Below are 14,301 nucleotides of genomic sequence, written 5' to 3' on the forward strand. Positions count from 1 at the left end.
ACCTCCAATTAAATCATAATATGATTAATAGGGTTGCCATTGCTAACATAAGACCAAAAAAATATAGGTGATTTTCGAATTTTGATTTTAGATTGTGTCAGAATCGTTACACACAAACGTTGCACTCAAATTCGATTCGACATTATAATTTTACGTTTACCACACCTAAGCCCTACTTTTTTTTTATGTTAGAGGTGGTAAACGAGCAGGAGGCTCACCTGATGGAAAGTGACTACCACCGCCCATGGACATCTGCAACACCGGGGGGCTTGCAGGTGCGTTGCCGGCCTTTCAGGAAGGAGTATGCTCTTTTCTTGAAGGTTCCCAAGTCATATCGGTTCGGAAAAACCGCCGGCGAAAGCTGGTTCCACAGAGTGGTTGTGCGAGGCAGAAAATGTCTTAAAAATCGCGCTGTTGTAGATTTTCGGACATCTAGGTGGTATAGGTGATATTTTGAATTTTGACGAGATGTCCGAAGGTGAAATTCAGCAGCCGGGATTAATCCGAACAATTCCTCGGAACATTCCCTTTGATAAATTCTGTAGAAGATGCAGAGTGATCCAACATCTCTACGCAAAGCCAAAGGATCAAGCAGATCGGAAAGGGCTTGATCGTCGATAATTCGAGCCGCTCTACGTTGGATACGGTCAAATGGAAGGAGCTGGTACTGGGGAGTACCCGCCCAGAGGTGAGAGCAGTACTCCATGTGTGGCCAAATTTGTGCATTGTAGAGTCTTAGACGATGGGCCGACGTGAAATACTGTCTTGCCTTGCTGAGCACACCGAGCTTTTTTGATGCCAATTTCCTTCCAATTTGCCTTCCAATTTGCCTTCCAATTGACCGCGGAACTGAACGAGGCTTGTAATATCGACGCCAAGTATTCCGATACTAGCTGTGGCGGCTAACGGAATGTTCTCAAATCGTGGAGATACGAAAAATGGTGTTTTTTTAGCAGTTAACGCGCAAACTTGCGTCTTTTTGGGGTTGAAATGGACTAGGTTTAGCTGGCCCCAGTTCGAGACTTTATTTAACGAAGACTCGATTTCAGACACAAGTTTGTTCCGGTTTTCTTCGACGTTTTCCCGAGAAATACTAGCACGGCCGATGTATGAGGTGTCTACGGTGCTATCGTCTTCATAGCAGTGAATGTTACTGATTTGCAACAAGTCATTGATATGCAGAAGAAACAGAGTGGGTGATAGAACGCAGCCTTATGGAACACCAGCATTGACGAATTTAAAGTCGGAGCTTGCACCGTCGACAACGACTTTGATGCTCCGATCTGCCAAAAAACTGGTAATCCAGTTGCATAATTTCCCGGGAAGCCCATATGAAGGAAGCTTCGAAAGAAGCGCTTTGTGCCACACGCGATCGAAGGCATTCGCTATGTCCAGACTGGCTGCTAATGCCTCCCCCTTGCTCTCAACTGCTCCGCTTGGTGATGTACGTCCTGAGCATGGATGCCCAGAGAGGGATTCTCCACCGCAGTCGCTGTTGGTACCCTCCTGGGGTAATGAAACCAAATTCTGCACAACCATTATGTTTTGGGGGGTGGGGGATCGGGCCTCCGGGACTCTCACATACCGGATGAAATGCGGTAGCATAGCTACCACTTTACGCCGATTTTAAGTGTGAGAGTGGTACTTCCCCGGGTGTGCCAGCCCATTCGGCTGCAACCCGAAGGTATGCAGTGTGGCACTACCACTAGGAAACTTTTGTAATTAAATTTATTTGTACGATGAAGTATGTAAATGATGATTACATTGTATTCATTACAATCGGGATGAGCTCTCGCTTCTTATTCGATATTCGGGAACATTCGGCCAGACTCGACACCACTCGACAATTTTCGCAGTACTAATAACTATATTAAAATGACGACGATGCTCTTGTTAGTTTAAAGAATCATGATTCAATATAGAAGCGTTACACTTGCTTATTGATAGTCGTAAATCTACCACCGGTTCGGAAATAAACACCTCAGACTTCAGAAAAACCGGCGAAAGAAACTTAGCGGGATTTAATGTCAAATATTACAATGATTTTCATATAATAATAAAATTCTATAAACAAATGTGTAATAAGTTGGACTTTAAAGGTCTCGAACGTGGAAGTTCTGCGACGCGTCAACCAAAAACGGCAACTTTTGGAGATTGTCAAGAAGAGAAAAGTTGCATATCTCGGACACGTGCTTAGGCATGAAAGATATGAACTTTTGCAACTCATTATGATGGGAAAAGTTGCCGGAAGGAGAGCTGTTGGGCGCAGAAAAAAGTCTTGGCTGTGCAACATCCGAGAATGGACGGGAATTGCGAGTGCTGTCGATCTCTTTCGCCTCGCGAAGAACAAGAAGGAGTATTCAAAGCTGACTGCCAACCTTTGCTAGTCGGAGTGGCACTCGAAGAGAAGAAGAAAACAAATGTGTATGCCGGGATCACGCGGAACCCTGCTTTCGTTTCTCATATACACATATGCGTAATCATGTACCAAGTAGATCGGTAAAGTGCTAGACTCAGCGAAAATAAAACTAGATTTTCATTTCCTCTGTATATCATACTAGCGTCAGTCTAGTGGCAAGATTATAATGTTGTAGGCCTCGAGGTCCTAGGTTCTCAGTACCCGCTCGGAGCCTGGAAGTTTGGCAGCGTTCTCCTCCCTCTCTCCCATACCTCGGAAAACATTTAAATCTTGTCCTGCAACTGAAATCTTTCCAGTCCTATCGAGTGAGATTAAGGTAATGCAGAGTGAATTTGTGTTTTCATACAAACTATAACGCTATAATACGTCCCCGTGCAGAAGGCTAGTCACTTCTGAAAATCGTCGCCGTATCCGAAATCGTTACCACACATATTTATCGATATCATAGTTATATGAAATAAAATATTAGCATAGTCATTACGCAATCTCATACACAATATTATTCTCAAACAAATTTAAATTATAATAATCAATGCAAATCAGAAAACAGTAAACAGCCCTGCATTTCAAACACAATAGTTGATACAATTATAATTCTTATAACGTTAAACTAAAGATCATAATACGTTGCATATATTATACTTTTCTGACATGCTAGCCAACATGTGATCCGTGTAAAGGAATCCAGATAAAACCGGTTATGACTCGGCTGTGAAGCACATGGATACTATCGCTGTCTTGATTTCATAATAAAATAGACAAGGTGAAAATTAAGGTTCATAATAATGGGAATTAAAAATAAAGTTTAAATAACGATAATTCAAATTAAGTAAAAAAAAAGACAAGATATTTTTTTTCATTTTCGATGTGATAATTATAGGAAAACGTATCTTTAGTCAATTTCAATGGCAAGGGGAGTAAAGATTAATAAGCGTTAACCTTGAATTGACGTGACATCATTGGTCGAGATCTAAACATTATGCAGATTATTGTGGATTCGTGCAAAACTTACATTTTGAGATGATTAAGAGCCGAGATGGCCCAGTGGTTAGAAAGTTTGCATCTTAACCGATGATTGCAGGTTGAAACCCAGGCACACTAATTTGTTCATGTGTCACCAACCCGCATTGGATAAGCGTGATGAAATATCATCCAAATCTTCTCCTCAAAAGGAGAGGAGACCTTAGCTCAACAGTGGGAAATTTAAAGTCTGTTCTGTTGTATTGTTGTTACATTTTGAATATCGATTGTCAATTTTTAAGTAAAATAATTGATATAATTAGTAAATTGGAATAGTGTCTTATTGTAAATGAAGATTTATTAATCAAGAACAGATTGCATAATATTAGTAAATCGCATGGAATATGTAAATCTAAGGTTTGTTTATCTTTGCTCATCCTGCTATTGGAATAGACCACAGAAACGGAGCGGCTGTTTCTATAACAATACTATTCAATTCAATATTCAATGATTAATCATTTTGAATGTTAAATAAATATTTTTTATAAACTGTAAGCAGTGAGTACGATAGAAATGTTAAAATCATAAAGTTAATTTATCAAACAACAGAAAACACAACATACTTCAAAAGTACTAGTACATAGAGTGGACAATGTTTTTGTAAATCTTAGGATGGAATTCCATGTAAATAATAATTAAGAAATAAATACTTTAAAATTAAATAATAGTTAACTGACTCCAAATAATGGAGATTATTCTATAATATGTCTTCTTGGCATATTTATAAAAATTATTTTACACGGTGCAATAGTATCTTCCAAATCCCGTTTTGCGAACGGTATTTATGGACACTCTAGTAAATAACAGCAAGTGATAATTAATACACGTGACAGGAATTAAACATTCTTCATTGGAATAGTTTTACTGAAACTTTAGATATAGTATGTACGTTGTGTCTATATTTATTTAATCTATTACATACATACATTAGCAGCCTGTAAAATTCCCACTGCTCGGCTAAAGCCTCCTCTCCCTTTGAGGGGAAGTTGAGAAGTCCATTTCTGGTTGTCTGAATACACATGTGGTAGAATTTCGTTGAAATTAGACAAATGCTGGAAACCCCTCACGATGTTTCCCTTCACCGCCGAGAACGAGATGAATTATAAACACAAATTAAGCACATGAAAATTCAGTGGTGCCTGCCTGGGTTTGAACCCGAAATCATCGGTTAAGATGCACGCGTTCTAACCACTGGGCCATTTCGGCTCTTATTTAATCTATAATCAGTAAAAATTAAGAGATAAAATTGTTGTTTTACTAAGTAATTAACTAGACATGTTTTCTTTTCAGTACGATATTCTGCCATGGCCCCCTCCTAGACACGGTCCAGATGGCTGGCCTGTACCACGACTCCAAGACCTTCGTAGATATGAAAATGAAGCTGTCGCCCAACATCACATTGGAACATTTTAATCAGATGATGACCAGGTAATCACTTGTCTCCAATTAACAATTGCAACGAGTTAACTAATTATTTTGGTGGTACACTGCTGATTGTGAACCCTTTGTCCAGAAAAGCACTTCAATACTTGGCCCTTAAATTGCAATGATACGTTTATTCATCATTCACTACCGCAATAAAAATTAACATTTTGATATCTAAAAGAGCTGTTACACATCTTCAGTCTAGTGTCAGCATAAAAAAAATGCCTAAGAATAAGGTAAACTCAGTTTATTACTTAAAAATAAAACAATAAAGAGAAACAAACGATTTTACTATAATCGTGTGAATTCCAAAACCCAACGCTGATTTTCTATGATACTATTTATAGGCCGGCTGTGATAACGTGTCTGTATAACGACGTAACACGAATCAAGATAAAATAATACACAAGATGAAAAAAGTCATATTATCGTGGGCACTCTTTAAATATTCAGCTCAATAATATTATAGAAATTACGGGTACAAGTGATATAATATCTTAGATTAGGTTAGCACAGCGTTAACGGCTTAAAAGCTTATACTTCTTGTCATGGTATTGTCTATGATCTACTTACCAACAGGTGGTCCATTCACTTTACCAAACCATTGACGAATGGCATAGCTGCATTTATATTTAACTGATAGATTTTTACGACAAACTCTATAAAAATAATATAAATTTAATATATAATAAATATTGGACAACATCACATACATTACTCTGATCCCAATAAAAGTAGCTAAAGCACTTGTGTTATGGAATATCAGAAGTAACGACGGTACCACATACACCCAGACTCATAGAACATAAGACAACATAGAAAACTAATGAACTTTTTCTACATCGAATCGAACCCGGGACCTCGGAGTGGCGTACCCATGAAAACCGGTGTACACACTACTCGACCATGGCGGTCGTCATATGTACCAATATTGTATTTTGAAATCATTGTTATGTAGCAACGTTGTATGTTCTGATTGCATGTCATTTTGATATATGTAAGTTTATTATATGATACGTTATTCATCCAGGACAGGTTCCAGACCAACGAAGGCTGATATCCAGGAGTTTGTTAATCAAAATTTCGACCCTGAAGGTTCCGAATTCGAAGAATGGCGACCTACAGATTGGAAAGACAATCCCGGTAAGACGGAATCACTATAAAATATACAAGCCATTTTAAATATAGAATAGAATTTGTACAATTTTGAAAGTACTCGATTAATTCATTGATAAAATCGCCCTAACGGTAATAACGGTCAATTTCAAAACTGGTCATTTGCCCAGAAGATATTATTGTGGAAAAGTGTACACAAACAAAGGTGCACTCACTATTTCCTCACTGATCATTTGATGAGATGGCATTACGATACGTTTAGTGAGATTTTGGACGCAGGACCAACGGCTGTATGTAGTTTACGTACAAACCTGTGCACTGCAATATGACTTGAGCACTTGGTATTAAGACAACTTAAATCGGTCAGGAGGACATTATCACATCATCAGTTATTAGTAAATGATCATAAGAAATCTAGATAGTCCTCAGATGCTCTCAACTTTATTCTGACTTCCTGAATGCTAACATTTTTCTCGGTGCAGCAATACTTGGTATTGTTGTGTTCCGGATTGAAGGCTAAGTGAGTTAGTTTAACTACAGGCACAAGGGACATAACATCTTAGTTCCCATGCTTGGTTACGCATTGGCGATGTAAGGAATGGTTAAAATTTCTGACCATCGGGTGTCCCATTTGCCCCTACCAATGCTATAAAAACAAGTAAATTATTATTATCAATTTATCTTCTTCTTTTTTTTATGTATTAGGTAGGACGGGCAAATGGGACACCTGACGGTAAGTGGTCACCACCGCCCATTGACATAGACGCTGTAAGAAATAATAACCATTTCTTACATAACACCAATACGCCACCAACCTATGTAACATTTGCTTAAGTTAGAATACCACTAATGTCATATTTTTGGTTTCACAGCATTTCTTCAAAGGATCAAAGACCCTCACTTCCACCAATGGGCAACGGATCTAAACCGACTTTGGCTACAACTCGGCAGGAAGATGAAGGATGAGGTCAAACAGAATCAAGAACTGTATTCTATCATATATGTTGATAACCCTGTGATTGTACCTGGTAAGTATAATTATCTATTATTTAAGCTATGCGCTGCCATTCATTCATTGGATCTAGAATTTGAAGTACCAAGTAGTACCACAGTAGGTTCATTTATGTGACTTTATCTTCTAATCGTTAATGCAAACTAATTATTTCCCTTGAATTAGCATAATTTTTGATCTGATTGATCTGCTTTTCGAAACTAGAGTAATCAGACCCCTCAGTCTTAAGACCAATCCTCGAGTAGGACCTTTTTAAGAATGCGTTGAATTTCTTTGACAAGTTTTCCGTCGGTTGTCAATTCTTATAAATCTTAACTCTCTTTTCGAATCGAATCTGCAGTCTCACAATATTATGAGAGTATGGGATAGAGTTCTCTTGTGCAGTTTCAGTCTCTCTTAAGAATGACGTTCTTAGACGAAGTTCGCTAGGAGATCATCATTCTTAAAATATATGTCCATAAACGAATAATATGTCCAAAATTATTCTTTTGGACATTGTATTGACACCAAGTATATCTTGCCATTTAATTTAATTTATAAGTAAATATGGGTCAAATCTATCAACTGAATTTTAAAAAACTATAGAAGATTAATGTGTTAATCACTTCTAATGGTCCATAAATCAAAAACATTAACATAAGTATTTTTTTAATATCATTTATTGTATTTGAATTACAGGTGGTCGTTTCCGTGAATTCTACTACTGGGACTCGTACTGGATTATCAAGGGTTTGCTGTTATCTGAAATGCGCACCACCGCCAGGGGGATGGTCACTAACTTTTTGAACATAGTCGACAGATTCGGCTTCATACCCAATGGAGGAAGAATTTACTATTTAATGAGGTTAGAAAAAACTTAAATATTGCCTTACTAATATTAAGTAAGCAAAATATTTTGTTTTAAAAATATAAGCTGACTTTTTGAGCTTCTTGCCGGTTCTCCTTGATTGAATCCACAATACGAACCTGACATATCAAAAGAACTTCTAAAAGTCAATTTTAATAAAAATATTTGATTTTATAAAGTGTCATTCACTCGTGATGTTGATTGAAGATAAAAACATGCCTACATAGCAAATTCTAAATAATTGATCAAATAATAGAAAGTTAGTAAGTTAAAAGGCGAGGACTTGCGTCTGTCACGTAAAGAAGATTAAATAAACAAATCAAAAACTAGCAACCAGCCGCCACTATGACATAAAACTAACTATCGTTTTGATCGATATCAATAAATGTGTGTGCCTACTGTTCTTTACCTTTACAATGATACGGAACCCTTCGTGCGCGAGTCTGACTCGCACTTGGCCGGTTTTTTTTTTAAATTATATATATAATATATATAATTCTTTGTCTTATTTTGTTATTACCTATTTTTTTATTATTATTAAAAGATGTTCTTTTTTTATAGATCTCAACCGCCTCTCCTAATTCCCATGGTGAAATTAATAATGGATGACTTTGGTGATATTGAGTTTTTGAGACAGCATATAGAAACATTGGACCGTGAATACGACTTCTGGGTGAAGAACCATACCATTGAAGTGGATTATGATGGACAGAAGTAAGTTCAAATTAAAACTCAGTAACTAATATCTATAAATATCTCTGAAACAAAATGGTCCATGTGAATACTAATTTAAGATTGCGACGTTAAACCCAAACATATATCACAAAATTTTCATGTTTTGTTGGTAATAGGGCTTTTTACAATCATGAACTGATCAGATATTCTATCAACAAACAGCAATACTTGGCATTGTTCCGGCTTGGAGGGCTTAATGTTCTCAAGGTCGGTAGTGCATTGGCGATGTGAGAAATGGTTAACATGTCTCACAACGTTAATGTCTATGGGCGGTAATCACCGCTTACCATCAGGTAGCCCATTTTCCCGTTCGATTACTTATTAAATAAAACAAAAAAAAAAGTTCATAATTCATCTCGTGCTCAGCAGTAAAAAAAAACATCGTAAGGAAACCTGCACGTGTCAAAATCTATCACGTACACTTCCAAAAACACGCATTGTAACCGTTCTCTTCTCTGCCGTATAATATTCTCTGCTTTATAGACTATTTATTATTCTTTAACTAACCTACCGCTTTACTAGCTTGACAGTTCTCGCAATATTGACAAACGATAAATGTTCCACATTTGGGCAATGGGCATCCATGGATGAACTTCGATAAAGCTTCCTTTTAAGGAGATATTTTAGAGCTCACTTCACATTGACTTGGTGGAATATACGATATGTGGATATGTGACAGAATCCGTTATAAGCATGTTCCCTCACGACTTCACCAGGAATGACATTCATCGTAAATCCAAATAGCCATAATCAAACTCAGTAAGGCTAATGCAATTTGAATCTTCGATTTAAGATCTTTAACAAACCGGTTACTTATGTCATTCTTACAATTGAAAGGTTACTATTCCATAAGACTTATCTGTTGCTGCTTTTTTAAATTATATTATTAATTTTTGCAATGTAGATCATAAGAAAAGGGAATTAGTTACCGTAGTATTGGATGCCATTAACCAAATCTCTTATGTCTTTCAGATACAAATTATTAAGATACACCGACCAGTCCCAAGGACCCAGACCAGAGAGCTACAAAGAAGATATTGACTGCGCTAGGTAATTTCACGTAACTGTTTCAATGTTATGTTGTTTATTTGTGTGTGTGTGAAGATGTGTGTCTTGTAATTAATCGTCTCACTAAGTAATTCGCGCGGGTCAAACGTGGTTTTTGCGCTCTCAAAATACATATATTACATATTATGTAGACAAAAATGGAATAAGAAGGGCTTAGCCGATACTACATTTTTTTACAAAAAAATAATTGGCTTAGATTACATGTTAGGGATAATCAATATATTAGGATAATTTAAGACATTTGGTGTGTGTGGTGGTGTGTGTGGGGGGGGGGGGGTTGTGTGCACGTGGTCTATAATTCTATTTACACTGCTTTGTTTGTCTTGTGGCTTATGAAATTATTATCGATAAAATATCTTCTGTGTAATTTGCGAGACTTTACAAGACTCGACAAAACCTGTCAAAAATCAGTCAAAAATACATAATACGAGATAAATTGTATAATGACCTGATTGTAATGTTAAAAAAGTCATCACTCTGATTGGATAGATTCTATCTAGATGGACGTCATATTCCAATCTCAGGATTAATAGATTAATTTTGCCATTGAATTGAAATTGTTATCATTAGTCGCGATTTTGAATAATTACATACATATATATACTACGAAAAGGTTTTGAAAAAAACCTGCAGCTTACAATTACCTCAAGTGTTCTAAATAGCGTTTTTTCTTCAGACATTTCGACACAGAAGCCAAAAAGGAAGAATTATACGCCGAGCTAAAATCAGCTGCTGAATCCGGGTGGGACTTTTCGTCGAGATGGTTCATACTTAACGGCACTAACAAAGGTACTGTAATGTGTCAAGGTTTTTATTTACCTATCACATCATTATTTTGTTATTTCAAGTAGATGGACTGGTGATATGTGGTCACTTACCCCCCCCCCCCCCCTCCCCTTACAGTGTCAATACGCCACCATGGGACTGTTAAATAATTATAACAAAATAACTGTTTATAACGACTGGCGCTATCTGTTATCATTCGTAGTTAAACCGATAAGGAATGAATGTACTGAGCTACTGTGTGAACGAATAAAATAAAATCGGTTCAGTTGATTTCAAACTATGATAGCGTTTTATTAGGAACTACGGTGTTATGTTCCTTGTGCCTGTAGTTACACTGGCTCATTCACCTTTCAAACCGGAACACAACAATACCAAGAATTGTTGTTTGGCCGCGTGTGATGAGTGGGTAGTACAAACTCAGGCGGCCTTGCACAGAGCCATCGAGTACGACGTTAATTATCTAAATAATACATCTAATAATCTGTATGTTCGTTTTGTTACAGGAAATCTGACGAACCTTAAAACGCGATCAATTATTCCCGTCGATCTAAACGCAATACTGTGCTGGAACGCTCAACTGATGGCTGAATTTCATGAAAAATTGAAAAATTTTGACAAAGCTCAATATTATAGAGACATGCATGCTAGACTAATGGAGGCTATTGAAAAGGTGAGAAGATATACATTTTAAATACATTCCGTTTTAAGGGTATTTAGAAGTAAACGAAATTACTTTAATTGTAAAATCTTTGTATAAACAATTTGTTAGTATCTGTAGCTAATTAATTTATTTTATTTATTAGCTATTAATTTAAGCATATAATTCAACATAATTAAATAGATCATAATAAAGCGTGGAGCTAATACTTGTTGAGTATCAGGCAGGATATATTATAACATACTAAAGACCCGCCCCGGCTTCGCACGGGTGCAATGCTGATACTAAATATACTACAGAATGTGTTTATATATAACTTTGACAGTTTTTTGTCATTAGACAATACAAACCGCTATGTCCATGCATTTTAAATATGTAATCTTCGAAAATATTCATTTAAATTACATGATTTATTGATCTATATGAAATGCACAATCTATTTAAGTTACTTACTTGGATAAGCATTAATGCTGTATTGCTTTAAATCGCTTCGTAAATAAGCCATTATTTCTCGTAAAAGTTTGTAGACCTTTTTAAGGTGTAAAATACTGCAGTACATTATTTTGATCCATCTCGTAGGTTTAGCCAGCGTATGCAATGTAAACGCAAAAAAAAGTTCACACACATTAGAAACCTCTAAAATTAAGTTATACATTAAAACTTTTCTCTTGAATCACTATCTATAAAAAAGACGAATCAAGATACGCTGCGTAATTTTAAAGATCTAAACATATATAGGGACACACAGACAGCGGGAATTGACTTTGTTTTATATTATGTAGTGATATGTAATTATATGTAACTGTTCCTCCCGGTAGAATCTACATTCCAAACCGGCGGTAGCATTATTTAGTCGTTCTGTAAAATAATGATTCAAAAGTACTAGTATAAAGTACCTACTAGTATAAAATATATTTTGATTTGTAGATTTTCAAAAGTTTTCTTCTAGTAAAATTTGTCGTTGTTCTTGATAGAAAACCAATTTATAGGTTTGTATTAAAATTAATTATATATTATATGTTAAATATATCTTCCAGGTTCTTTGGCACGAAGACGTCGGCGCTTGGTTAGATTTCAGTCTCGAATCAGGCAGACGGAGAGACTACTTCTACCCATCGAACGTCGCTCCTCTGTGGACCGGAAGTTACGACAAAGCAAGGAAGGACTACTACGTGAATCGAGTCATCAACTATTTGGATAAAGTTAAGGTAAAGATGATGTCCCACAGGGAGGAGGAAATGACACAGTTTATCTCAGAAGTCGGTTTACATTAAGTTAAATACGTTGATAAAAATGCAGCTCCAAGTCAACGAATCAGAATCCTAGTCAAGCTTCAGATGCTAACTACAATTAGCGTGTGACCATCGGCGCAGGTGGACATCTTCGAGGGCGGCATCCCCACGACGTTCGAGCACTCGGGCGAGCAGTGGGACTACCCCAACGCGTGGCCGCCGCTGCAGGACATGGTGGTGTCGGGGCTGGCGCGCTCGGGCGTGGCGCTGGCCGCGCGCGCCGCCGCGCAGCTGGCCGCCAAGTGGGTGCGCTCCAACTACGAGGTGTGGCGCCAGAAGACGGCCATGCTGGAGAAGGTGACGGTCAAACACTAGGTTTTCGTCTGAAAGTAGCGTCAAATATAAAGTTCATATAAGTGCAGTAACTGGATTGATTATTTACTGATTAATTCGGAGCGAAGTGCAATAAAATCGTTTCCACAGTACGACGCAACAATATTCGGCGGCTACGGCGGCGGCGGTGAATACGTGGTACAAACTGGCTTCGGCTGGACCAATGGCGTTATTATGGCCCTTCTCGACCAGTACGGAGGTAAGAAATTAGACTTTATTTCATTACTTTAGAGTCTATATTCGCTTAAAATTAAAATGATAACTAATGCTGTTTATAATTCCATTAAATATAACACTATAACCGCAAACAGGTATAACTACTTACTTTAGTGCTTCATTATATAATATTTATAATTTGACTTATATATAAATGAAGCCTTTCCTATGTGAGTATAAATGATGAAATAATTATCCCTATGTAGTCAAACATGTATATATAATATCCATTATCTATATAAATGTAAATCTTTTTATGTGTGTATGCAATTGAAGTCCTAAACGGTTATGATTCGGTTACGATTAAATTTCTTGTTTGTTTGAATGCTGCCCTCTATGATCGATTCTTATCTCACTCGAACGAAGTTAAGACTTTGTTTGATTTATTTTAATCTTAAATTTATTTGTAGTGTTTATATAAACATACATATTTATTAATTTGTAAATTCAATACAAGTATATCAATGATCGTTTTGTGAGTTATTTAAAAAGTTTTCAGTAAAATTGCATACGAAAAATATTTTTATTTATTCTTGGTACATATGTGTTTCCTTTATATATGTTTTATTTAATTTTATTATGTTTATGTATAATGCATGCGTCGGTGGGCATTCTAGACTTCAATTGGGCTATGTAGCTTCTATATCTATGGTTTATGGTAATAGACAATATTTTCTTGCACGTAGAATCTCTATTCCCTTCTATACACATTAATGTTCTTATGTATTTTTTATAAATTTAATAAAATGATAGCTGTTACATTTAGACCAAATTTTCTTATTATTTTATTAACAAAAAATTCTAATAAACACAACGAGTACTGTGTTCTTTTTTTAAAAATTGATAGGATTCAAATTTCGAATCCATAAAAGTCAGACAGAAGTAATACTATCTGTTCTCTTTTTAAACATAAAATTCAACCATCGAAACCAAAACCAAACCCCGAAGCCCGTCTAGAAGCCCACTGGTTCGCACGGGCTGACCGGTTGGCTGTTTGACAGACACGTTATCTGTAGCGGAGGCGTTCGGCGAGGAGGGCGCGGAGGAGGTGCGCGGCGCGGCCGTGGGCGCGGGCGGCGTGGCCACCGCGCTGCTCGTGGTCGCCGCGTCGCTGGCGGCGGGCGCGCTGGGGTGAGGTGAGTCGCGGCCGCGGGGCTGACGTCCATCCAGCGCAGTCCAGTATCACCAGATCAGCGATGCTTTTTTGTACTTGGTGGAAGGGTTTCGTACGAGCTCGTCATATATTCGATCGTCATGCAGCATTCCTGCTATTGTTGTGTTCCGGTTTGAAGGGTGAGTGAGCTGGTGAAACTAGCACAAGAGACATAACACCTTAGCTCCCAAGGTCGGTGGCGAATTACCGATAAAAGGAAT

At 37.2% G+C, this 14,301-nt stretch overlaps 1 protein-coding gene across 4 annotated transcripts in view; it reads left to right on the forward strand.

Annotated features, from left to right (window-relative positions):
* The window catches only part of LOC113398386 (trehalase-like), a 46,437-nt gene that overhangs the window by 20,265 nt on the left and 11,871 nt on the right, over positions 1–14,301 (forward strand). For 2 of the 4 annotated variants that reach the window (XR_010309689.1, XM_064219179.1), the window contains exons 3-14: positions 4,730–4,867; positions 5,895–6,007; positions 6,853–7,008; positions 7,671–7,836; positions 8,401–8,553; positions 9,547–9,624; positions 10,319–10,431; positions 10,932–11,098; positions 12,124–12,294; positions 12,460–12,675; positions 12,802–12,910; positions 13,929–14,058. Coding sequence is in view for 2 of the 4 variants with exons in the window: in XM_064219179.1 (XP_064075249.1) it covers positions 4,730–4,867; positions 5,895–6,007; positions 6,853–7,008; positions 7,671–7,836; positions 8,401–8,553; positions 9,547–9,624; positions 10,319–10,431; positions 10,932–11,098; positions 12,124–12,294; positions 12,460–12,675; positions 12,802–12,910; positions 13,929–14,058 (1,710 nt within the window). In the remaining 2 variants the exon portion in view is untranslated. Of the gene's footprint in view, positions 1–4,729; positions 4,868–5,894; positions 6,008–6,852; positions 7,009–7,670; positions 7,837–8,400; positions 8,554–9,546; positions 9,625–10,318; positions 10,432–10,931; positions 11,099–12,123; positions 12,295–12,459; positions 12,676–12,801; positions 12,911–13,928; positions 14,064–14,301 lie in introns of all 4 variants that reach the window. The other 2 variants (XR_010309690.1, XM_026637109.2) reach the window with 2 other exon arrangements.

The sequence above is a fragment of the Vanessa tameamea genome, chromosome 26 (assembly GCF_037043105.1).
Source record: "Vanessa tameamea isolate UH-Manoa-2023 chromosome 26, ilVanTame1 primary haplotype, whole genome shotgun sequence".
Taxonomy (NCBI): domain Eukaryota; kingdom Metazoa; phylum Arthropoda; class Insecta; order Lepidoptera; family Nymphalidae; genus Vanessa; species Vanessa tameamea.